Genomic DNA, 23,428 nt, shown 5'->3' with positions numbered 1-23,428 from the left:
GAAGTATTAGCTTGCATCCACAACTACGAAAATCATAGTCTGCTCCGGAGTATCATATACACTATGCGTTTGGGCCTAAAGATCATGGTCATTGGATATTTGACCAAGAATCTAACAGCCGAAAACCCTTGTATAGAAGATACCACGAGTCATACTAGAAATATCCCCAGAACAAATAATAGGAACATCCTGCAAATAGAAGTTTCATTTGAAAACTTAACAGAAATGCCAAACATTTATCAAGCATTCGACTAAAAGGATACACACTACATGTACAAATTGTGGAGCAGATCGCCCAATCACTTAGCATCTAAAAAATTACAAAATGTTACTGATTGGTTGCTCCAATATGAAGGCTCGTTTGGAAGTGTTTTAAAGTGACTAAAAGCGCTTTTGGTGGAATTGATTTTAGGTTCCAAAAGTAGTTTAAGAGCTTTTTGGAAGAAGCACCAAATAAGTACTTCTTGCAATAAGTACTTAAAGTGCTTTACTTGGATCTTTACTAGGAATTGGTTTAAAAAACATTTTCACCAAAAACACTTATAGTCATTTTAAAAGTACTTTCAAGCGAACCCTTAACCAAAATAACTAACCTTTATTCACAAGGGACTTAATGCATCTGTGATTTGATCACATCTCCGTTCTTCTTTTCGCATAAATACTTGGGACAATTGCGTTTCCAATGCCCTAACCCGTTGCAATGGTAACAAATGCCTTTCGAAATGTCTACGTTGCAGCCAGCCATACCGAATTGCCAAGGGTGTCCACCATTTTCAGACATCACATATGACAGATTTGGCGGTGCATATCCAGGGGTGGGATTTGGTATTGGATGTGGTGCGGGAGCTGATACTGCTGCCCGCTGACGTTTAAATTTAAGCTGTTGTGCTTGAACCTTGGCAGAGCGTTTCCTCCCTCCTTTCTGCTTTTGTTCAACCTTGTGACATGGCGCCAAACTTCTCCAGTTCTCCGTGTGTTTGAACTTATCCTTCAAGTTCTGCAGCTTAGCTAGTTTTGTTTCAATGACTGAAGGCGGGTATGCCGACTCTAGGTTGTAATCTTTAATGCATTGAATCACAGCTCTTAGATCAGCCATATAGTCGCCTGCAATCTTAATCTGCGATTAAGAGTTATTTAGCCTTGATTGATGGATGCATATTTACATTAAGATGATGGTCCCAGCCACATTTATCTATGTGCAAAGCAGATATTGTATGTACAGAGAAGAGCTAAATTACCTTTTCACCAACTAGGTTCGTTTTTGAGGAAAGTGACTGGAAAGAGTTCATCCCAGTATCCACGTGTTCTTTTAAGAGGGGTACTGGGGGAAACTTGTCAATTAAGTTGAAGGTGCAAATAGCTCTAACAGCCTCAATCCGTTGCCTCCTTTCAATAAGAGTCGGTATAGCATCTGCAACACGCAAAGAAAAATTGAAAGATTTTCATCAAGCTGCTCCAGATAAGCTTCAAAAGGAGAATTGCTAGAATCGTACCCAAACTCAAATATAACGTAATGTTAGTAAATGCATCAACAAAAGAAAGCATATAATAGAAGAAACTAGCTAGAACATAACAATTACGAAAGGAAAATACATTTTACCGGCGCGGCAAGAACATGAATAAGAGCTTAATACCTTTTTCTAAGAAAAGCATCCCAAAACCAAAACTCCGAAAATAAGTAAGAGCAATGGTAACAACACTAAACACTATGCGAGCTAATTTTCAAGAAACTTACCAGGGATCTTATCTCCAAAACCAGAACTCCGAATATATTCTAGGGCCTGTTTATTCTGAGAAATCAACCCGAGAGATTTTACTAACACATCTCCATCTAACGCAGAAAACAACTTAGCAATCTGTAAAAATTCATTCTGTATTGATTGATTCCCACTAAACTGCTCATTTGATAACTGCTGTAAATTCCTAGCATCTGTCGTAGCTAGTTGAATATTTGGAGAAGAACAAGTTGGAAACCCCTGTGAATTCCTAGCATCTGAGGTGGCAGTTAGTTGAAGATTTGGAGAAGAACAAGTTGCGGCATTCTTTCCCAGTGAAGATTCTGGTTTCTCAGTTTTGATAGAGGAACAAAGGTTGCTGCTTGCTATTCAATTGTAAAAGACAACGAAAATGAATTAGAGGTTAGTGAGTGAATAATTCTGAATTTAACATATCAAAATATAGCCTTATGGGCAGTTGTTATAAAAAAGGGTCGAACGAAACTGTTCACTACTTTCAGCCCAGCAACAAGAAGAAAGTATTCACTTCTTAAAACTATGAAGAAAAAACTGATTGTAATATAAATATACAACAACAAGCCTATCATTGCTTCTAACTACTTCTTAAGGTATATCTACTTATAAATAGAGAGCATAAAAAGAGAAACTTTCGACAATTTAAATATTTTTATCATTGCTTGCAATGACATCTTAAAGTACATGACTACTTTAGAAAGCTGCTCTAGAATGAAAATGAAGCACGTCCAAAATGGAGTGCGACCAACGCTACTCCACAATGCAAGAACTAGAAGTTTTCTATTTTATCTATTTCCGTAAGGCACTGCATCACCGGTTCAGAATGTTCCTTTATGACATCTATGGGTCATCAATCTTATATTATGACAATGATTTACAGGCCTACGACCCTATCCTGTCCCAGAATTGCATCAATTGTTGCTGATATAGATTTCTACTTATTAACTTAACAAGGATAGGAATATAATAGAAAAAAACCTTATGAATCTTCAAGCGTAGAGAATTCAATCAGAATAAAACTTTAAATTTTTATTTTTACAAGGCATCCAAAATACAGAGGGAGTATCATACGAGAAAAGACATTCAGATAGAAATATGAATAAGTTAGAAACATTAATAAACCAGGAAAAGTGATTACCAGGTGTCTTATCTTCCGTGTCAAGGATCCCATACAATTCATCCGACTGTTTTTCGTGATTAGCAGCTATTCTGAGAAGAGATTGAAGCTCCTCGCTATCAGAAATAGAGGTCAAGTCATATGCAGTAACAAGCCACAAAAAACCCAAAACCTCCAACCAACTCTCGGCTGCCACAGTCATCCTAGCTCTCCATTCACCCGCCAACTTCTTCGCTTCTGCTCTCACCTGATCACTAATTTTTGGCGAGACTCTCTTTACCTCCTTTAACAAATGAATACAGCTCCTTCTAATTACACTCAAATCAAAATGAAATTCCCTGTTTTCCACAGTCGAACTTGAAGGGTAAAACCCTTGCATTGCATCAAGAACTAATTTTGCTGGGTCTGATGACAATTGAAGACAGGCTGAAACTTCGACAGAGACTGAATCTGTTCTTCTAAAATACTCATTCATGAAAAACTGCAAGCTCCTACCATCCCTAATGATTCTTGACTGATTGGTTGCACAAAGAGGAGGGACGGAAATGTTATCAGGGAAACGTCCTGATTGTTCAGTCTTCACTTGAGTATGAAGTATATCAGTCTTCTCCTTCGAGTTATTTGTTCGGATATGTTCTTCTTTAGACTTTTCAAATTCTTGTTGGTTCAGTTCAAGCTCTTTGGCCTTTTGTTCAAGCCGCCTCCCACATTCCTGTATCGAGTTGTCGAGTGAATCCAAATGCTTTTCCCGGGAATCCAAATTCTTTTCTTTCAACTGAACATCCTTGAGGCAATCATTGACCCTCATATCAATCAAATCAAGTTCCTTAGCTTTTGACTCAAATTCTTGTTGCTTTAATTCAAGCTCTTTGGCTTTTTGTTCAAGCCGCCTCCCAAATTCCTGTATCGACTTGTCAAGCGAATCCAAATGCTTTTCACGGGAATCCAACTTCTTTTCTTTCAACTGGACATCATTGAGGCAATCATTGACCCTCCTCCCAATCAAATTAAGCTCCTCAGATTTTGATTCAAATTGTTTTTCGGCCTTCTGAACACTTCTTTTAAGTTCCAACTGTTTCAATTCAACTTTACAGTCCCACTCCCCCACCGACTTCTCAAGCTCACACAAATCCTTCTCAATCAAACCGAGTTTCTGCTCTTTCGACTTCACCTCTCTGTCGTATTCCTCAATCAATGTTTGCTGAGCTCTAATTCCGTCGTCTCTCAAATCAAACTCTTTCCATTGCTCCACAACCTTAACCCTAACCGCATTCAACTGCCTCTCCTTCGCCTCGATCTCTTTCGACAATTCTTTCATCCGTTGCTGCATATTATAATACTCCATCTCCTTCCCCTTAACCAATTTCTGTACTTTTCCTAATCTACCTTCTTCAACCGAATACTTTTCGAAAGATAACTTAATAGATTGCAACTGCGACTTACCTTCTTCAACCTCCCGCACAATGCCCTGCAATTCGCTACCTTTCACCGCCATCGCCGAGTCAAATTCCTTCTCTTTCACTTCCAAGTCCGCGAAACGGGACCCAATCTCCTTCTCCCGCTCCAGGAGCCCTACGAATGCGGCATAGAGTGAGTTCCTGACGGAGTCGAAGTGGTCGTCGAGGTCCTTCCAGTTGAGGGTGAATGCGAGCATGGAATCCGCCTGGGCGCGCAGGATCTCGTGGGATTTGCCAACGCTCCGCTGCTTCGTCTCCGATAGCTTCAACTTCGAAGCTATCTCTTCCATTATTGTCATGCTTCTCCGCAGCTCCGTCGTGGTGGACGCCGTCGTACCAGGAGGGTTTTTTGGTTTTCTCAAAATCCCTAAGAAAGGAGAAAACTTTGTTGCCTGCCCTACCCTGTATGTGTACCTCGGCTCTCATACATGTACAGGAACAAAACCGGCATGAATGAAGAGAATCGGATTTCGGTACTGTTCATCCTAATAGAAAATTTATCTTCATTTTAATGAAAAATTACATTTTTATACTAAAAAGTCAATCATATTAGTATTTATTTTACCTTTATTTTAAAACTCGAAGTTTTCAACTTTTTTTTTCCATTAGTTTTCTTTTTCTTTATTTTTTGGTATTTGATTATATATTTTAAGAAAAAAAATACAAAGGAAAAAGTTAAGAAATGATATAATTTTTATTTTGATATTTCAGTACATGCAAAAACTCAAGAATTATAATTATTTCGATTCATAATTTTTGTAAATAAGTATGTTGTAATGTTTTTTTTTTTTTTATTTGATTGGGTGCTTACTTGTTGTGTTACTCTTTCTCTTTAAAAAAATATTAAGAACGAATTTGAATTTGAGTGCATTTAATTAGACTGTCTTATTTTGCATGCTAATTTTAATTTTGAATTTTAACTATTTAGTACTACTTAGCCGCAAAAGTTTGAAAAGTCGTTCGTCTAACGGTTAAGAAATTTGTTGAGTGTGTAACGTTACATTTGCAAGCCCCGCCCCCCTTTTTTTTTATTTTTTTTCTTTTTCTAGAACATACTTATAATCCATTTCCTCTTGTAGCAGCATTAGCGCAACATGACATACGTAAATAAAAGCACACTTGAGAAGTCAAACTCGCTTATATGAAAAACACACACATATAAAGTAAGACTACTATTGGATGGTTGTTTATTTGAAGTAGGGTTGGAAGTAGGGTTCCTAAGAGTTGGAAGCATCATGGAGTATCAAGGAAGAATAGAATAATGGAAAGCTAGCTAATGCATGGATTCAAACTTTCGGCTAAAACTTAAGTGATGCTTTAGTGCATCTTAGTTTAATATCTACTTTAGGCATAATGCAAGCCTTGATGATGTTTAGTTAGGTAGAGTGGAGACCTCATCATCATTGTAAGGATTAATTAGTGGTTTAAGTTAGGCGGAGGTGTCATGGAGGGGTCTTAACTCTCCATTGTTTCCGTAGCTTTCCTCTTAGTTTTCTATAGGTTCCTCTATATATGTTTTGTTGTTCTTGTAACTAAATATAAATGAATGAATGAGATACAATTCATTCCTTGAAAATCAATAACTACGTTCACATAAAGAGATTCTGAAACTTTCTTGGGTATTTCAAATGTTTCAAAAGATTAAATATTTATTAAAAATTTTAAAATTAAAAAACTAACGGTTAAAACACCAGCAACATTGGAGCATGGAAGAATTTTTGCAAAACAATGAACCCTATCCTAAGATGAAGAACACCACTTGATGATATCAGGTGGCGCCAAAATCGTCAAACTCACCCCACCATATGTTGTAAGTGCAGGAATTGGATCCTCTCTTGAGCTTGCTTGTGCTCAGAAGCCTCTGATCAGCGCACGTGGATGGTTGAATTTTAATCCAAAGATTACAAATAAAAAATTCTTTTAAAATTATAATAATTGTAATCGGTAGATCAAATTTAAAATTGTTGGATCAAAATTAAACTATTCACGTGCGCTGGTCAGTATACTCCGGAGCACAAGCACAGGAGAGGATCCAATTCCGTAAGTGCACCCACGAAATCCCCAATCTAAAACCCCTCAAAAACCTTTTTCTGAACGAATGGCTATATTATCACCTGCTCTGCTTCTTCATCTTCCCCTTCCTCTCTCATCTCCCCCCAAACCCCACGGTTTCGCGTCCTTCAAGCTCGCCGGCAATTCCACCGATGGAGCTCTTCTCGGAGTACAGCTCGCAAAACGACACCGTCTCGTGTTTGCCAAAGCCGCCTCCTCTGTCTACGCCATCAGAGAAGATCTCGACACTGTCAATATCGCCGAGGACGTCACGCAGGTTCTGCTCTCATTTTGTTCTTTCTTTTTAGCATTTTGTTTTAACTCGCTTTTGCTCAATTTTTAATTTCTTATCAGAATAATCTCTCTAAATGCTAAGAATTTAACTGGGTATTTCTGCAATTTTGGGCACTGTATTGGTATTTGGTTGGATTTCCGGAAGAGTAACACTGGATAGACCAACTTTTTAGACCAAATTTGCAAATCATGCGATATGTCGCCAATAGAAAATAAGCATGTTAATCAACACTTTGATAATTCAATCATCAGTAACTCGTCATGTGGTTTAAATAGATGGTGTCTCTAGCATTACCCTTCTCGGAAAACTGGGACAAGAAATTTAGTGAATTAGACAAAACACCCTGAAAACTTTTATGTTTTATATAAAAAAAAAAAAAACACTTCAAGAACTCACTTGGAGAAAGAAAACACTTTAACTATCTACTTGTCATTATTAATTCCTTTATAGTTGTGAAATTCTTTTAGTGACCTTCTCCCATTGCAAGTAGGAATGGTGTTTTTATAAAGTATTGGACTTGAAGTGTTTTTCTTTAAACTGTTGGTTCCTGTTGATTAATTGCTACGTAAAGTACTCGAAATCAAGTGATAACAATTTTCACACTCTGGACTATAGCAAGTTAGATTATGGAAATATAACTGTGCACTGTTTAAGTGTTAGATTCAATGTTCAAAATCCCCGCTTGTACAATATGGAATTTATTACTTTATTAGGTGATGTTGTCAAGTGTTTTGGCAATAGATTTCTCGTTGTAGTTGCTGACGCTTTTCAGTTTTCATATTTCACAAAAATATACGACATTGTCATAATCAGTGAATTTTATGTACATTATGGTTTACATTCTCATCATTTTTGTTGACTTGAATTATGCTGATAAATTATTATAGTTGATCGGGAGCACACCCATGGTATACCTCAACAAAGTTAGCGAAGGTTGTGTGGCAAATATTGCAGCAAAGCTTGAATCTATGGAACCATGCCGAAGTGTCAAGGATAGGTAACCTGCTGAATAAGTTGTCATTTTGCTCTGAAATCTTACTATATACTTCTACCGTTATTTGCCAGATTGTTTTTTAATCTTGTTTGCCATCTTAGAAGATTGATACGGTTTAAGGCATATGGAACCATCCTGTTGATGAAACTTTAGGACGTAACTGCCCCATTTGGTAGACTAGTAGTAGTAATCAATTTTTTATGAAACAAGTATCTTAGCGGGTCAATTATAATTGCCGTGTAACTACAGTTTCTGCATCATTAATATTTTCTTGCTGAATGGAGATACATTCCAGATGAACTCATGTTATCTATACTGATTAACATTTCAGAATTGGCTGTAGCATGATAACTAATGCTGAGAAAAGTGGGTTAATATCTCCTGGGAAGGTGAGCTGATAAGTTATTATACGAAAAAATTTACTGATAGATCAATATATTACTTTGTCATCTGAGATGACCATGCAAGTTACGTGGAGGAAGATGTTTTAGCTTTTGCGAAAAGTCATATTTCTTTTGGGTGGTTTTTTTTCGTGTTTCTTTCTGTTATACATAAGAATTATACTTCTTTTGTGTTACTATGCAGACTGTATTAGTTGAACCAACTAGTGGAAATACAGGACTTGGTATTGCTTTTGTTGCTGCAACTAAAGGGTATAAACTTATAGTCACCATGCCGGCGTCCATAAATATTGAAAGGAGGATTCTTTTACGGGCATTTGGGGCAGAGGTTGTTTTGACGGATCCAGAAAAGGGTTTGAAAGGAGCGTTAGATAAAGCTGGGGAAATTGTTCTCAGCACACCAAATTCATATATGCTTCAACAGTTTGATAATGCTGCGAATGCAGAGGTAATTTCTGTTTTCTCTGGAGGCACTTCAATAATGCTATTGGTTATCCTAAACTGAATCTATATATGAATATACACATGTATATCGTAATATATAATATTCTAATCAGCATTAACATGCATGAACTACAGATCCATTTCGATACTACTGGGCCAGAAATATGGGAGGATACCATTGGTAATGTTGACATATTTGTTGCTGCTATTGGAACTGGTGGTACTGTTACAGGCACTGGCCGTTACCTGAAAATGATGAACAAGGAGATAAAGGTGAGGCTAGTTCATAATGTATAATTTGTTTCATTATCGAATAGATCCTCTCCAGATCTCTGTGTCCGGAGCCGACGGACTAGAGAATCCGGACCACTCAATTTAAATCATGGGCCCTCATTAGCCCATCCCACTAGCCTTACACAAAACCAGCCCTTGAACGGCCCAGATTCTCTGGTACGTTGGCTTCGGACACAGAGATCCGGAGAGGATCTGAATTCATAGCAACAATTGATTTTATACGTTATGGAACATAGTCATTTGAGTTATAGGAAAAAACCAATCTTAAATGCACATTCTGGATACTGTTAGTCGTATTTTATACTATACTATCATTGACACTGGATTTGAGAGGAAAGAGATAAACCCAAGTATTAGCAGACATTGAAGGTGGAACAACTTAGCACCTCTAGATTATGAATGAGTGCCTGCTTGCTCTTATTTGGCTTTGATCAGTGGAAGAAATTAGTGGGACTGCAGCTTTATGGTTAATGTGTTTGTAATTCTGGATTGCATGCTTTTGTAATTTTGATTATCCAGGTAGTAGGTGTGGAACCTGCAGAGAGGAGTGTAATATCTGGAGAAAATCCAGGTGAAAGCACTGTTGCTCTTTGGTTTTAATTACATCAATTTTCTGTTGCAGTTTCTTATTCAATAATATGGTATGCTTGACTGAATAATTATGTGAGTAATTCATGCAGGTTATGTACCAAGCATTTTGGACGTTAATTTACTTGATGAGGTCATCAAGGTAAATTGATTTGTGTTGTCTCTTAGTTATTAGTAGTAATACTGTTGTTATCGTTTTTTGCCTTTAGATATATTGAATAAAACTCTAGTCTCCCTCTTGTTTCTCTTCCTCGCCCCTTTTCTTTCTTTCTCCACTCTTCCTCCCTCGATCTTGTCTATTCTGCTCATTTTTTTTCTTCTCTCTTTCCTCTCAACTGGCCCTGAGTGCATCATAAAGCCAGTCTACTGGGATAAGTATTTTGGGTCACTTTGGTATTGATTTTGCTATGTGGATCAGCCTGTAGGCATTCTATCCTGCAATTTATCGGCTTGTCGATAACCTTTTTTTTTTTTTTGAATTTTTTTTTCTCGGGGTAATCTTGCTTCTCACTTGTCAGTTGGAGATACATGTGATAAATTTCTTTAATCATTTTTTATGCAAATGTAGGTTACCAACGATGAAGCTGTTGAAATGGCAAGGAGGCTAGCATTGGAGGAAGGCTTACTGGTAATTTGCAACTACTCTTTGACATGGAGCATTTTATAAGCGACAAATTCCAACTTCTGCTGCAACTTATCAATGTTATCATTTGTTAACTTAGAAAGCCACCCCATTTTTCTGTAATTCTATCCTAATTTAAGGTGATTTTGATAATTCCGATATGCAATACTTGTCCCTAGGTTGGTATCTCATCAGGTGCTGCTGCGGCTGCTGCAATAAGTTTAGCAAGAAGACCTGAGAACACTGGAAAACTTATTGCGGTGAGGTTTTCTTTTTTAGTTGTATTTGTTTTCTTATTCTCCCCTTTCCTTGTTACTTATACAATTGGACTAGCTGTACTGGGTACTATTAATGTCATTAGTTTGCAACACGAGCAAGTTGTAGTAAAAGCTGCAGAGAGGTTCATTGCTAAAGCATTGTACCTGGCTTTGGACGGTTCAAAGTGTTGCTTAAATTATAAGTAACTTGTAGAGTATGAAACTGATGCATAAGTTGAATAGTTCAAAATTGTCTTGACAGGCTATGATGCATTTTGATCAAGCTAATTTCATTCTGAAATGCATTTGAGGCTTAACAAAACTTAGCTGAAGCATGCAACGCTTCTTCTTTTACACAATCGTGGGGCAGATTAAGATTAGATGTATTAGTCCGATCTTATGAGGAAGCGATAAGTGATTCCTCGTAGAATTCTTTTTTACTGCAGAATAAATGAAGCGAGAATGAACTATTACTCTGACGGAAAACAATACTTCATTCATTATACAAGTGAGACAGAGCGAGACTGAATTATTACTCTGACTGAAAATGTAATTCATTAAAAAATATATTGAAACCGAGTGTGCTATCTTAAACACGAGATGAGCTAAACAATTCTTTACCAGCTAGTGACAATTACAGTTGATTACATTTTCTGCCGTTCTAAACAGTATTGTGTTGATTTATTTTATTTTTGTTTCATATTATAGGTTGTATTTCCAAGCTTTGGTGAGAGGTATATTCCCACTGTACTTTTCCAATCAATTTACGAAGAGGTTCAGAAGATGCGGGGAAAGTAATCGTATTATTCTGGATGACATAAATATGTCATCGTAAAGATTGACTACCTTACAAATCAATCAAACAGAACCAAATGTTTCCGAGAAGGTAATAGATTTGACCTGTTACATCTGTGTCATATGAATGCTTTTGTGATTCATTGATGGCTGACTAATCCAGGTTAGGTTTTAAAGGAATGCAGAGAGTAGTTGATCAATGAAAAATTGGAAAAATTGAGGTTCGTTTTTAGATAGGATATTTTGCCTCACCTTGTCCATTTACTTCTTGCAGAGGCAGTTTTAATGCATGTTTTGATTCACATGTAGGATACATATTTTGATTCAGATGTAATACAAGTATATCTGTTAACATACATCGATCGGAACCAAGTTTAGAGAAAAAACCTAGGGATGTTACACCCAATTGATCATCTATGAACGTAAATAGGTACTGGGACAACGAGATGAAATGCCTTGTTGCACAGGCCAACTCATCGTATCCTGAGTCCCACGTTACTAGTATGATTGTTGCATCCGTCGAGTTCACAACTCTATGTTACTTTCGTGCTTGAATTCACAAGAATCACTTCAATGTCACTTTCGTTTCTTTTCAATTAAAACTTGAAGCTCATGAATTCATATTCATCATAGTAATTGAAAGATAAACTGTATTTGCCTCGGTTGTAATATCTATGGATGGCAATCTTACTGGTAAAATCCGTTTCTCGCGGATATCCACCCGTTTAGGGAAGATTTGGGAATTTTGTCGATAAAGTTCTTGTCCTTCAAGGTTGAGTTCTACATGATTTCTTTTTTCCTCTTTGGGTCATAGTATTCGATGGTAACCTCAATCCTATATACTTTTTAAGCATCAAATTAATTTTCAGTATGCGCTACAGTTTAGCGGTATTTTATATCCATTTGTAAGTAAGAGGTTCTCCTGTTCAACTCAGATGTATGATGACATTTGTGTTGAGTTTGCTACCAAACTATAATTGACTCATTGTGTGTTTTAGCTGAAGTCCACCTCCCTCCCCTCTTTCATCCTTACTTTTTGTATCAAAAATCGACCTCCGAAAAGTAGCTAAACAACCTCTTATCCCTAATCCCAAGCTAAGTATGTGAAATTATTGAAAGATTAAAGGCCTTAAGTAATCCAAGGTTTCACGACAACATTTAGGGTAAGTGGGTTATTTACCTGGAGGATCCTTTTCGGATCCTCAAATCATGTACATTCATCGTATATCGTGCGGTCAATTTTCATTAGTTACTATTCATATTTAATTTAAAATAAAAGTATTTAAAATGGTTTCTGACCACGCGATGTATGATGAACGGACACGATTTGAGGACTCCTGGAATCCTTACAAAGAGGAGTTATTTAGCATTAGGGAAATAATTGGTCCTATAATCCAATTGAATGTAATAATAAAGACTTGTCACAATTTCTTTTATTCGGAGTCCATAATTAATGGTTCACCTCATGTTTGGTTTTGGGGACCACTTTTACAATTAGGAGGCTATATTTATTCTATTTTTATGGAAATAAATAAAATTGATTAGCATACTAAAGAGGAAATCGAGCGTAGTGATGTTCTAGGATTTATACAGCCAATCCTATTTAGTGGATTAAGGTTGGTTGTTATCATAAATGTAGCCTAGCAAAGAAGAAACTTAAGTTATTTATGTTTATGTTTGGGCGATGAATTTCTAAATGTCAAGAGATTTGAGAGAATTTGATAAAAGTAGATTACAAAATGGGAATTACATATGAATGTACTTCGTGAGCATCACAAAAGTATAGTTGCAAGGTATTAACAAATAACTATTTAAAAGAGTCATTTATCACTCGCTCATACATGTTTTTGCAATGCTCATGAAGTGCATTTTCTCCCTTAATATTTTGTCGTGCATTCTTCACTAACTTGGTCTCAATCGGGAGTTGAGACCCTATAACCCAAATATAACGTAAAAAAATTATCAAAACCACATCCGCAAGGGCTGAGGGAGTTTCTCCCTCCCTACTCATTTTTTTTTTTCAAAAAAACAATTTATTTGTGGTGACTTGGTCTGAGTTATGCTCAAATTCAGTAACTAATCACCTATTTTTAAGCTCATTCCTCATTTTAATTGTTCCTTTAATATTTTTCTAAATTTTTCTATTTTTCTCTAACTTTATATTTACCATTTGAAGAGAGTTGGGATTTTACCGTAAAATTAATTGGCAATATGAAGAATAGCTCAACTTACTTATAAGCTCATGTAAGGTCATTCCTCCCAGCAATGTAAGATTGATTCTCAACATGCTCTCATGTGTGACGAATTTTCAAGCTAACATGTGGACACATAACAGAATGACATGTGTGCGAGTAGCCGTTTAGCTTCACACATGGGATAACCTGCTTTGATACCATGAAAAATGTTGGGAATCTACCATAAAACTAATTGGCAATATGGGGAGTAACTTAACTCACTATAAGCTCATGTAAGTCTTTTCTTTCATTAATGTGAAATTCATACTCAACACCGTTGATATGAAAGACTTCGTTGGCATTTGTCCATGTGCTTTGCCAAACCATGACTCTTATGTGTCTCTTATCCGTTGTTATACGCAATTGTATTGTTGGAGTACATATACTCTTCAGATCTAAAAAAAGGGAGCCCAATGATTAAATGATCCAGGGCGTTGAAATTTGATCCAACGGCTACAATTATTATAACTTTTAGAGGTGTCATCTGTTTGTAGTCGTTAGATCAAATTTCAACGACCCAGATTATTTGATCCTTAAACTCCCTTTTTTTTCAGATCCGGAGAGAATTTGTACTTGTATTGTTGGAGACTAATTCCTCCTCATATTTGCCCATGATGCAATGCCACAGTGTGGCTTCAATTCATGACGGTAGTCATGATTTAGGCTTATGGTTAAGGGAGTTTTAACGAAAAGTCCACGGTACTGTTCACTTTAACGAAAACCATATTTTTACACTAAAAAATCAATCCTGTTACTATTCACTTTACCCTTTATTTTGTCCTTATCGTTAAAACTCAAAGTTTTCAAACCCTTTTCATTAGTTTTCCTTATGGTTAAATGTAGAGTTTAATTGGTTTGGGCTGTGTTTGTACCATATTTCACCAATTTTGAAACTACTGAGCATCAGTCAACTTTATACCTTCAAGAACACCGATTGAAGGATTCGTGTTGAGGTATCCATACTGAAGTACAAGAGTTTCTCTTCAAACAGGAGGCCAATCAAAACGCTACACATGTCAATATCAGAATAAAGCTCTACATCGATTGTGCGGACGAAAGCATGCGACTCTCCTGAACTATAAAAGGAGACAATTCTCCTACCATTAATCCTCAATGCTATTGTTCTACTTAACTTATTATTAGAACTCATTAATGATGGTTATGCTTTAACCTTTGTATTATGTAAACTCCACATTATTAATGAGAACTTCTCTATTCTCATGGACGTAGTCCAACTTAGAATGAATCACGTACATCTTGTATTTGCTTTCCTATCTCTCTCTTTACATATTACCCACACTTGGTGACTGGAGCAATCTTGCAAAGATCTTACATTGACACTTTATGTTGTTTCAAGGCCTACTCGATTTTGTACAGCAACAATTTGCATAAGCAATGTATACTGATTATGCCAAACTTTTGCTTGGATTTATAGTTTGTGTGAATTTTGTGAGCTTTAGTTTAGCTCGGAAAGGGATCCTCTCCATATTCCTTCCACCAATTCCACCAAATCCACGAATCCGGCCTTATGAAATTTGATCTAACGGCTAAAATTATTATAACTTTTAAAAAGGACTCCTGTTTTTAACTATTTGATCAAATTTTAAGGACCCGAATTTGTAGATTTGGTGGATTTGATGGAAAGAATCAGTAGAGAATCCCTTCCCGTTTAGCTTGGGAGGTGGATTGTCTGCCTCCTCATTTCTATACTCTCTTCATACCCTTCGGTGATGTGTGGTCACAGTTAAGTCACGTCAATATTTTATATTAATTTTTTTTTATAGAAATAATAAAACAAAAAGTAATAGGAATATAAACTATTGGCGTGGTTTAACCGTGACTACACAAATAGGAATGCATGAGAAAAGTATGGAAATGAAAAGGCAGACAATCCACCTCTTTAGCTTGAGAGGTTGTTACTTTTGTCAGTTGAAATTCATGTGTCCTGTACACATATTTGATTAAAAACATTTATTTTCATTTGCTGAGGTACTAATTAATGTACTTATTGTTAATCACTATTGTTGTGAAACTGATGAGTTATGGACCACAACATGAAGATGGCGTTTTGTGATCGGTTGTTGGTGTCTGTAAAGGCATGCACAGACATTTGAGAGTCAAAACCTTTTATTTCATAAGTCCTGTGAAAGCTTTATAGCTTTTGTCTAATTTGCATGGTATACGTAATCACGTACATAGGAGGTATGGAAGAAGACTTATATTCGCATGATGGCAGAAGTACATTACAACTGTGACATTAACTCTAAATTATATAACAGTACAATGATTATTTAAGTTTGTCTCTATATGACAACTGAGAGAGGTGTATTGAGATCAAGGTGGTCCTAGGATCATTCAGAGTCTGAAAAATATACATCTTAAGGTTTTTGGAAATCATTCAAATGTTTGGTATTGGTCTCTTTTGTGTCCATAAAGTACGTTAGGTATATCTCGGTAGCACTCGATATATTAGGTCGAGAGCACTAGATAAATTCTCTCAAGAGTACTCAGCAAATTGCTTTAGCATATGTCGATTTTTGTTGACATATATGATTCTGCTGACGATAATAAGTCCACCAAACGCGTTTCACGCTCTTTTCTATTAAAAACCTAAACCTTTTAACATTAGGACCTCCTAATGGTCGAATCCTAAATTTGCCTCTATATATGACATTATGTTATTGATTCAAGAGATTATAATGATAGTATACTCATAACATATAAATTGTTCTCGGAAGCTGCGATGAGAGAGAGAGATAAGACATCACAGCTTTTGCTTGCTTGTCACACCGAAAGGTGAATAGGCTCACATGTAATTAGCTCTGATCATTTTCCCTAAAAAGAGGGACTTTTGAGGCAGCAAATTACCTCTTTTGCATGCATGAGACTTTCGTCACGCAAATCCCACTCTCTCGGTTTTAGCCTTTATTCCTTTCCTTCCTTTCCCTGCTTTTGGCTAACTTTTTCATCCCTTTCCAAGTACATAATTAAATATACACATATATGAAAAATGAATGATTAAAAACTTAAACTTTTCTCTCTCTATTTATTTGAAGTATAGAAGAAAATTTTAGTGTGCCGAAAATATAAACAGTATACTAAATGTTATAATACAATTGGTTGAAAACATGAAAAAAAAATTCAACCAATTGTTATGACACTTGATGTACTATACCATGTTCCCAGTATACTGAAATATTTCTCATAGTGTAGGAGTGGTTAATTACCATGGAGCAATTACTTGTAAACTTGAATAACATGTCAATATGCCTACCTACCTTTCAATATTTTTACTCAATATTGATTACATTTATACATATATTGTACTTAGGCCAATTAGCTCTTGCCACCAGCTAGCATCAAGGGTCACCCAATAAATGAAATATTTTAAGTCAATTTATTTTCCCATTTTAATGTAGGGTTTAAAACTCAGTTTTGTTACTGTTGGACTGCGTTCAACCACACCACATCCTATTAATTCAGTTGACAATTGGTTTGCCGGAAATCATTGAGGTGAGGACAATCGAACTAAGAACTTTGATTGCAATCGAACTCAGAATTTTGAAATGACCCTTGACATTTGAATGATAAGACTTGAACACACCAAAGAGAAATGATGATCATCTTTCTTGAAATTTTCCATCCGTTCATAAAGAAAAGAAAATAAATAAAACAAAAACAAAAACAAAACAAAAAAAACAAAGAAAAGAAATAAATAAGTTACAATCAACAAAGAGATTCCGACTTTTGAAACCTCATTAGAAAAGAGAGAAACAAATTAAAACCCTTCATAATTTGTTGTTGCTTTTTCCTATTAGGGTTATATTTAAGCAAGCTGGCTTAACCTTTTTAGCATAGCTAGCTAGCTAATTGAGCTCAAACCAAGGACATTGGAGACAATTCCACCATCTGATCGGCTTCCACATGTCCAGCACTTTCATCTAACAGCCACTTCTCAAGATATGTCAATGGAGGATTGTTACAATTAGTACTACTGCTTTCGCATCGAATAATTTGCTTATTGTTCTGATCCTCGTCGCGCAGAAGATGATGATCATGAATTATTTCCGCCCCATTTGGAACTTCAATACTGAGTCGTGACACCTTGTTAGAATAAGTAGATGAATCACAAGTAGACCTGTCCCAAGAAGCAACATTGTTCAAATTCTCATAGGACAAAATCGATTCAAACTCCTCGTTAGATACTAGGTTTCCTGTGCTAATACCGCTAGGTTTTTCTTGATCATCATCAGATGCAGCATTATATTTGAGGCTAGCGGTCTTCGGAGTTGGGGAGGATCTCATCCAACCTTCTAGGAGCCGCGAAATGTTCTCGGTGCTTGAGGCATATGTGGAGGAGGAGGATTGGTTGTTCCTCAGAATAATTGAGGAGGCATGGCTTGTCATATTATCTAAGCTCCCTTCACTCAAGCTCCTCCTTGATACATTTACATTAAATGGATCATCTGACGTCGTATGAGGATCAAGAGCTGATTGAAATTGCTTCAGCTTCTTCTTCAAGTGGGTGTTCCAGTAGTTCTTTATGTCGTTATCGGTTCTCTGTGGCAGGTAGGAAGCTATTGCTGCCCATCTGCTCGATCAAACCAATATTAATTATTTTCATGTATTAAAATACGTACCTATAAGACTAAACACACACACACACACACACACACGCACACACACAACTTTTTCCAACAACATCTGGCTCTCGCTAATAACAATTAGTGTTGTATTCACAATCGTTGATAGAAAATGGTAATGAATGAAGAAGTTTGAAGATGAATTACTTGTTACCCAATAAAGCTTGCAAGTGAATGATCATCCCTTCTTCATGAGGTGTGAAGTTACCGCGCTTGATTCCCGGTCTGAGGTAGTTAGTCCATCTGAGTCTGCAACTTTTGCTGCACCTCAAGAGCCCTTTTTGCAGCCAAAAATCAAGAAGAATTGAATAATATGTACAAAACATCAATCCACAAAGAGATTAAATAAGACAAAATCATAACACATAATATTCACTAACTAATTCGCATGGTAATTAATAATTGTTTAAACTTTTTTTTTTTTTGACGCAAGATAAATTAGGGAAGGGAGAAATCGGATTTGGGATCTCGAGTTCAAAAATAAATGCTGAATTTTACTGTCAAATTACCAGTGTTGGTTGGAACTGATCTCCAATTACCAGGACCATGTTCTTGGATGTAAGAAACGAGGACGATGTCCTCCTCAGGAGTCCATGGACCTTTCTTGATTCCTACCTTCTCACAGCAAGGAGGTCTTCCCATCTCTCTCTCTCTCGCTCTCTGCCTTCTCTCCCAAGGACCTAAAGTATAAACCTGAATATTTCATACAGTGCTCTTATGTTGAGCATATATACATATATATGTATGTATGCATGTATGCATGTGTATGTGTATAGCTCACTTAAAAGGGAAGGAAGTATTTGCACACTTACTGTTCATCTACCCCGCCGAGTCATCTGCCCTTTTCATTAACTAACTTTAATATAGTCAAATCTGTAGAAACCAGGAAGTCGATCAAATATCTATATAGGCATTTCGATTCTGTACGGACCTTACTGTTCGGAGTCTAAGGACAAAAAAATTGACCTCTTGATTTGTGTGAAAGAGAGCTCAAAGTTCTTAGTTTATGTGAGGTGAGTCAACGTAATGAGTTGATAAGGACCGTCAGATTCAATTAAGTGGTTCAGATTGCCTGATGATTGGGCGAATGAGATTTGGAGATGATCTCTATCTAAACTTTGTATTTTCTCTCTCTTATGCATCGTCACGTGCCATGCACATGCAGATCACCAGAAATGGCAACTTCACACTCTCCTCCTACCCTTTATTTCTCTCCTCGTGAACCTCCTATGGTCCTACTTTTGGTTAACATATAATTCGGTGGCTGATTATCTTTTGCTCTGTATATGAAAAAACACACGAGACTATTAAATGAAGTCCTTAAGAATGATTTCTTAATACATCTAAACCCTAAATCCTAAACTAATTTCAACGTGAGACTTACTCACGTTTTCATTTCTTGTGGGTTAGAAACGCTTGGTATGTTAGGAATGATAACATTATTAGCATGATTATCACCATAAAGTAGCTTAAGCCCGTTTGGAAATGCTTCTTTAAAATTACTTATGATCTTAAATGTTTCTAGTAACATCTCTTCTATTAGAAGCACTATAAAACTTTTAAATAAAAGTACAAGTGCTTTCTGAAAAAGCACTTCAAGTGCTCTTTGGAGCACATTTTTAACCTTTTATGTCAAATATAGTCAGAAACATTTTTGATGATTTGAAAGCGCTTTTAACTATTAAAAATACAAACACTTCTAAACATGCTCTAAGTTTTAGCATGAATTTTCTGGTGTTGGTCATCCGATTACACATAAAGGGGTCGTAGAATCATATGCAAGGTTCTAAAAAATATTAGACACTAGTCGGACGGTGAGTAGGTGTCTAGCGCCTAGGATCTTAAGAGGGTTTTTAGTTTTATTTAAATTTAGGGAATTGTTATTGGCATTAATCTAATTTCGCACTCTAAACTTTCTATAATTAGAAAGAATACACAGAGTGTAAAATGAGATTTTAGAGTGCCAATAACAGTTCCCTAAATATATCATACAACAATAAAAACATATAAATAAATGGCTACAGTTGATTAAGTACAAAAAATGAAATATGTATTCAAAGTTATTTTATAAGAAGGTCCAAAATTATTTTACAAAAAAATTATCACCAAATCTTTAACCGCCTAGAGGCTTCATCAAAACGCCCAAGACCTGAATGGGACGCCCAACCGCCGCCTAGCGCCTGAGCACCGCCCAGGCTGCTTTTTAGAACAGTGATCACAGGTAACTTGTTTGAATACGAATCGAGATGACTTAGCCATGAACCAATTGCAATATTATTGCCAACTGCCAACTGGTTCAGTCGCCTGCCAAGCAGCACGCTACGGAGTCATCGAAAGAAATCTGGCGTCCCTGATGCCAGTTGACATGCTGTGGTGTTGTTGATGAAAGAAACCTCCCCGCATCTAAGGTTTTCTCCCCTGACCATGACCTGAACAACGTCGGGTGTTAGTATTTTGCTTTCGATCAGAACGTGCACACAATGACACAGCTTATGTTGGAAAGTGTCCAATATAGGTTCAGACGTCCTTGAGAAGGTCTGATTTGGAAACTAAGTACTTAAACACGACGACAAAGATTCAGATAATACTACACATACAAGATAATTAATCGACCTAAACAAGGGTATCCGACTTCCATAGCATTTCAAAGCAAAAGTTCTATGCAGACAACAAAATTACCACCCAGGAACAAGAAAGAATGCAACAATTCAGACATTGTTTTTATCGCAAATTCTAGTACCCTACAAGCACTGTGCACTCGATCGTTTTATATGCAGTTATATTATTTTGGTAATGCCGTGACCAAGGAAAATTACAAATTTTAATCCTGAAGGCCATTGGCACAACTCCACAAGTACTCAGAACATTTGATTTCATATACTCATAAGATAAATCCTAATCCTCAGATACTGGTTATCATCAATAACAGAAGCAGAAAACGATAAACATTAGATCGAAATGAATGAAATGGGCAACATAAAGAATAAATTTACTATATTGTGGAAATCTAGCCAAGTGGATATGTATGAAAGCAAAAGATAACATCACAAATGCCTGGTAAAAACATCCAAAGTCCTAAAAACTAAATTTGACGGCCAATGCACCTTGGGAGTAAAGACCCTCTACGATATGCTTAGTTTGTAGTCAATCATGCCTTTATCAAAATGAAGCTTAAAGGGCCAAGATATGAAGAATCATATGTTTCAAAAACTAAAAAGAAGCTTAAAAGGCTGACGGCAAGCAAAGAGATTTGAAGCAGCCAAAAGCAAAACTTTGACCCTTACATCTTTTTAACTTTTTTCTCTTGACGTTATATTCAATGTCCCTGCAATTGATTTGCTCGTGATTTCTTAAAGGGTGATATCTCATTGACTGCAGCTCTTCTTCCACCAAAGCAAGCCTTCGTTTCTCATCTTTCTGAAGCGAGAAAAGTTAAAAACATAAAAAATATACTTCTATAATCCTTGAAAAAAACACAAGAGGCAATATGGCATGATTATAAGACGGCACCTTATTAAATTTTACACATTTACATTCCACATACTTTGTATAAGAGCCTGATAAAATAGCTAAGTTATTGAGGTATCAATAATTTCATTAGTTAGTTCTTAAGGTTTGAATGAGATAACTTATTCGAACGGATTGACTATGAAAGTAACAGTTTTATGAGTGTGTCAATATGTGAAACACTTAAGAATACTCTAAAAATTTCCCACGATCTAACATTTTGCCTCATGAGATTGTAATTGAATACAACAATTTATTACCACAGTTTCGAGGTGAAGCAACATTATCGGACTTACATGGGCTTTTTCTAACCCTAAAATGTGCTGCTTGCAGAGCTTGAGCTCCATTTCAAGGGAATGGAACCGAGACTCAACAGGTACTACACATTGCTCCACTATTTGTTTTTGTCTACCCCGGATGATCTCTGGCTGCCACACATTCAATGCAACTGAAGCTTGCCTGAAACAAGCAATCGGGCAATAAAACATACTGACATAAACATACTCGTAAAAAATGATAAAAAAGGGAAAAGAAAAAAAAAGTTCCAGAAATAAAATTATAAAACTGCATTAAAAAAAAAAAAAGTAATGGTGTGTTTCCATGGACAAAGGTTCGGGAGCATGATATGACTCTCAGCCTCTTGTGCTGTTCCTTTTTATTCTTTTCGGTATAACAGAGGCTGGAGGCTTGAGTAGGGGAGCGCAAGAATTGAATTCCAATACTCTATCACTAGAGCTACAAGCTCTCACCTCAAGTTGTTATTGACCAAGCTCCCTAACCGTATCACGGTACTCCTTTGTTCTCCACTAGGGGAGGGCAAGAATTGAAATCAATGGTCTCATGGTGATGGTACGGGTACTCCTTTGTTCTCCGAATGCGCACAGGCTCTGAATATGTAAACGATAATCGACGTGTTCCATGCTCTCTGAATTGGTATAATAGCTACAACTCTTGCTAAGTACTAGTTTTCAAAATGTAGTATGCAGATCTAATGAGATTACAATTAACTTTTTATGCATCAATTTTTGGGATAATACAAATCATGAAAACAAATTAACCATATGAAAGTTTCCGAAAAACCAAACAGATTTCAAAGTTTCTGTACACATACATGTATTTCTAATTCTCTATCAAACTCAAATTAATTCACAGATTATCAAAAGAAAAAGAAAAAACAGTAAACTAATTACCTAATCCTGCTCAAATTTGAGAGCTCGGTAAGTGCTGCTTGCATTTTCTGAGTCTCTTCGGCCAATCGAGCCTCCATCTCTCGGAGCTTCATAGACCGTTCTACAACCTGACTCTCCTTCCTCAAAACCGCCCTCCGATGCGCCGCCATTTTCTTATCCCTCTCTCTCTCAAACCTAAAAAATGAAAACAAAAACACACAATTTTCAAATTTACATTTTCAAGTAGCTGAATTTAAAAAACAACAAATTAAATCTTTACCTGATTTTGTAGAGGGATTTAGAGGTTGATGGATTTGGGGAGGTAATCGAGGAAGAAGAAGTAGGTAAATCGGAGGAGAGGAGGTGGGACCATAGGGAGTCTTCGTCGGATAAGCGGCGGAGGCGCGCAGAGGAGATTGATATACGGCAGAGGTCCTTGTAGCTGAAACTGCCGCTTTGAACGCCGATTTCTAGAATTCGCCTCCACAACTCATCCGGGAGAGCTGACATTGAACTTAACGGTCTCTGGTGGTTGCGTAGCTGAACAAGCCGTCGTCCACGGTGGTGTTTATTTTCAGTTCCCCGCCGACTGTTATCAAACCTCCCCAACCGACTCACTTGATCATGATTTATTTAACTATTTTGTCAATCGGTCCTCCTACACCGTTGACACACTGTTGGAAAATATAGAAAAAGGGAATGTTTTATTTAATTAAGTAGGAATCTTATTCACTTTAATCGGGTAGAAGTATTTTTAAAATGACCATATGCGCTTTCAGAAAAAATAATTTTGGGTTTTAGAAGCATA

The 23,428-nt window shown here is 36.6% G+C and overlaps 4 protein-coding genes across 4 annotated transcripts; 1 reads left to right on the top strand and 3 right to left on the bottom strand.

Annotated features, from left to right (window-relative positions):
* Positions 1 to 192: 192 nt before the first annotated feature.
* On the bottom strand, positions 193 to 4,761 carry LOC137745148 (FRIGIDA-like protein 5). Its single transcript, XM_068485043.1, has 4 exons — positions 2,890 to 4,761; positions 1,736 to 2,101; positions 1,239 to 1,411; positions 193 to 1,117 (listed from the first exon to the last, which is right to left on the bottom strand). Exons 1-4 carry the CDS (start codon positions 4,622 to 4,624, stop codon positions 611 to 613), a joined length of 2,781 nt encoding a protein of 926 aa, XP_068341144.1. The 5' UTR covers positions 4,625 to 4,761; the 3' UTR covers positions 193 to 610.
* A 1,619-nt stretch (positions 4,762 to 6,380) lies between these two features.
* Positions 6,381 to 11,370, top strand: LOC137745358 (S-sulfo-L-cysteine synthase (O-acetyl-L-serine-dependent), chloroplastic-like). The gene is made up of 10 exons (XM_068485304.1): positions 6,381 to 6,654; positions 7,560 to 7,669; positions 7,998 to 8,055; positions 8,252 to 8,515; positions 8,647 to 8,784; positions 9,325 to 9,376; positions 9,486 to 9,535; positions 9,962 to 10,021; positions 10,195 to 10,275; positions 10,981 to 11,370. The coding sequence occupies exons 1-10, from the start codon at positions 6,424 to 6,426 to the stop codon at positions 11,068 to 11,070; spliced, it is 1,134 nt and encodes a 377-aa protein (XP_068341405.1). The 5' UTR covers positions 6,381 to 6,423; the 3' UTR covers positions 11,071 to 11,370.
* A 5,662-nt stretch (positions 11,371 to 17,032) lies between these two features.
* Positions 17,033 to 18,634, bottom strand: LOC137746224 (transcription factor MYB60). Its single transcript, XM_068486298.1, has 3 exons — positions 18,454 to 18,634; positions 18,092 to 18,221; positions 17,033 to 17,892 (listed from the first exon to the last, which is right to left on the bottom strand). The coding sequence occupies exons 1-3, from the start codon at positions 18,584 to 18,586 to the stop codon at positions 17,178 to 17,180; spliced, it is 978 nt and encodes a 325-aa protein (XP_068342399.1). The 5' UTR covers positions 18,587 to 18,634; the 3' UTR covers positions 17,033 to 17,177.
* A 1,338-nt stretch (positions 18,635 to 19,972) lies between these two features.
* Positions 19,973 to 23,283, bottom strand: LOC137745996 (F-box protein SKIP24). The gene is made up of 5 exons (XM_068486038.1): positions 22,901 to 23,283; positions 22,642 to 22,815; positions 21,748 to 21,910; positions 21,229 to 21,361; positions 19,973 to 20,373 (listed from the first exon to the last, which is right to left on the bottom strand). The coding sequence occupies exons 1-5, from the start codon at positions 23,128 to 23,130 to the stop codon at positions 20,348 to 20,350; spliced, it is 726 nt and encodes a 241-aa protein (XP_068342139.1). The 5' UTR covers positions 23,131 to 23,283; the 3' UTR covers positions 19,973 to 20,347.
* Positions 23,284 to 23,428: the final 145 nt, after the last annotated feature.

The sequence above is a fragment of the Pyrus communis genome, chromosome 9 (genome assembly GCF_963583255.1).
Source record: "Pyrus communis chromosome 9, drPyrComm1.1, whole genome shotgun sequence".
In the NCBI taxonomy this organism is placed as follows: domain Eukaryota; kingdom Viridiplantae; phylum Streptophyta; class Magnoliopsida; order Rosales; family Rosaceae; genus Pyrus; species Pyrus communis.
Note: the sequence above shows the minus strand (reverse complement) of the source record. Positions and strands in the feature narration are given on the sequence as shown.

Coding starts and splice junctions, on each gene's coding strand:
- LOC137745148 (XM_068485043.1), bottom strand. CDS start 4,624: ATGACAATAATGGAAGAGATAGCTTCGAAGTTGAAGCTATCGGAGACG. Junction 2,102..2,889: donor CACGGAAGATAAGACACCTG/GTAATCACTTTT, acceptor ACAATTGAATAG/CAAGCAGCAACCTTTGTTCC. Junction 1,412..1,735: donor TTTTGGAGATAAGATCCCTG/GTAAGTTTCTTG, acceptor TGCGTGTTGCAG/ATGCTATACCGACTCTTATT.
- LOC137745358 (XM_068485304.1), top strand. CDS start 6,424: ATGGCTATATTATCACCTGCTCTGCTTCTTCATCTTCCCCTTCCTCTC. Junction 9,377..9,485: donor AATATCTGGAGAAAATCCAG/GTGAAAGCACTG, acceptor TAATTCATGCAG/GTTATGTACCAAGCATTTTG. Junction 9,536..9,961: donor TACTTGATGAGGTCATCAAG/GTAAATTGATTT, acceptor ATGCAAATGTAG/GTTACCAACGATGAAGCTGT.
- LOC137746224 (XM_068486298.1), bottom strand. CDS start 18,586: ATGGGAAGACCTCCTTGCTGTGAGAAGGTAGGAATCAAGAAAGGTCCA. Junction 18,222..18,453: donor ATCAGTTCCAACCAACACTG/GTAATTTGACAG, acceptor GGCTGCAAAAAG/GGCTCTTGAGGTGCAGCAAA. Junction 17,893..18,091: donor CAAGCTTTATTGGGTAACAA/GTAATTCATCTT, acceptor TTGATCGAGCAG/ATGGGCAGCAATAGCTTCCT.
- LOC137745996 (XM_068486038.1), bottom strand. CDS start 23,130: ATGTCAGCTCTCCCGGATGAGTTGTGGAGGCGAATTCTAGAAATCGGC. Junction 21,911..22,641: donor TCAAATTTGAGCAGGATTAG/GTAATTAGTTTA, acceptor TGCTTGTTTCAG/GCAAGCTTCAGTTGCATTGA. Junction 20,374..21,228: donor GAGAAAAAAGTTAAAAAGAT/GTAAGGGTCAAA, acceptor GACGTTGTTCAG/GTCATGGTCAGGGGAGAAAA.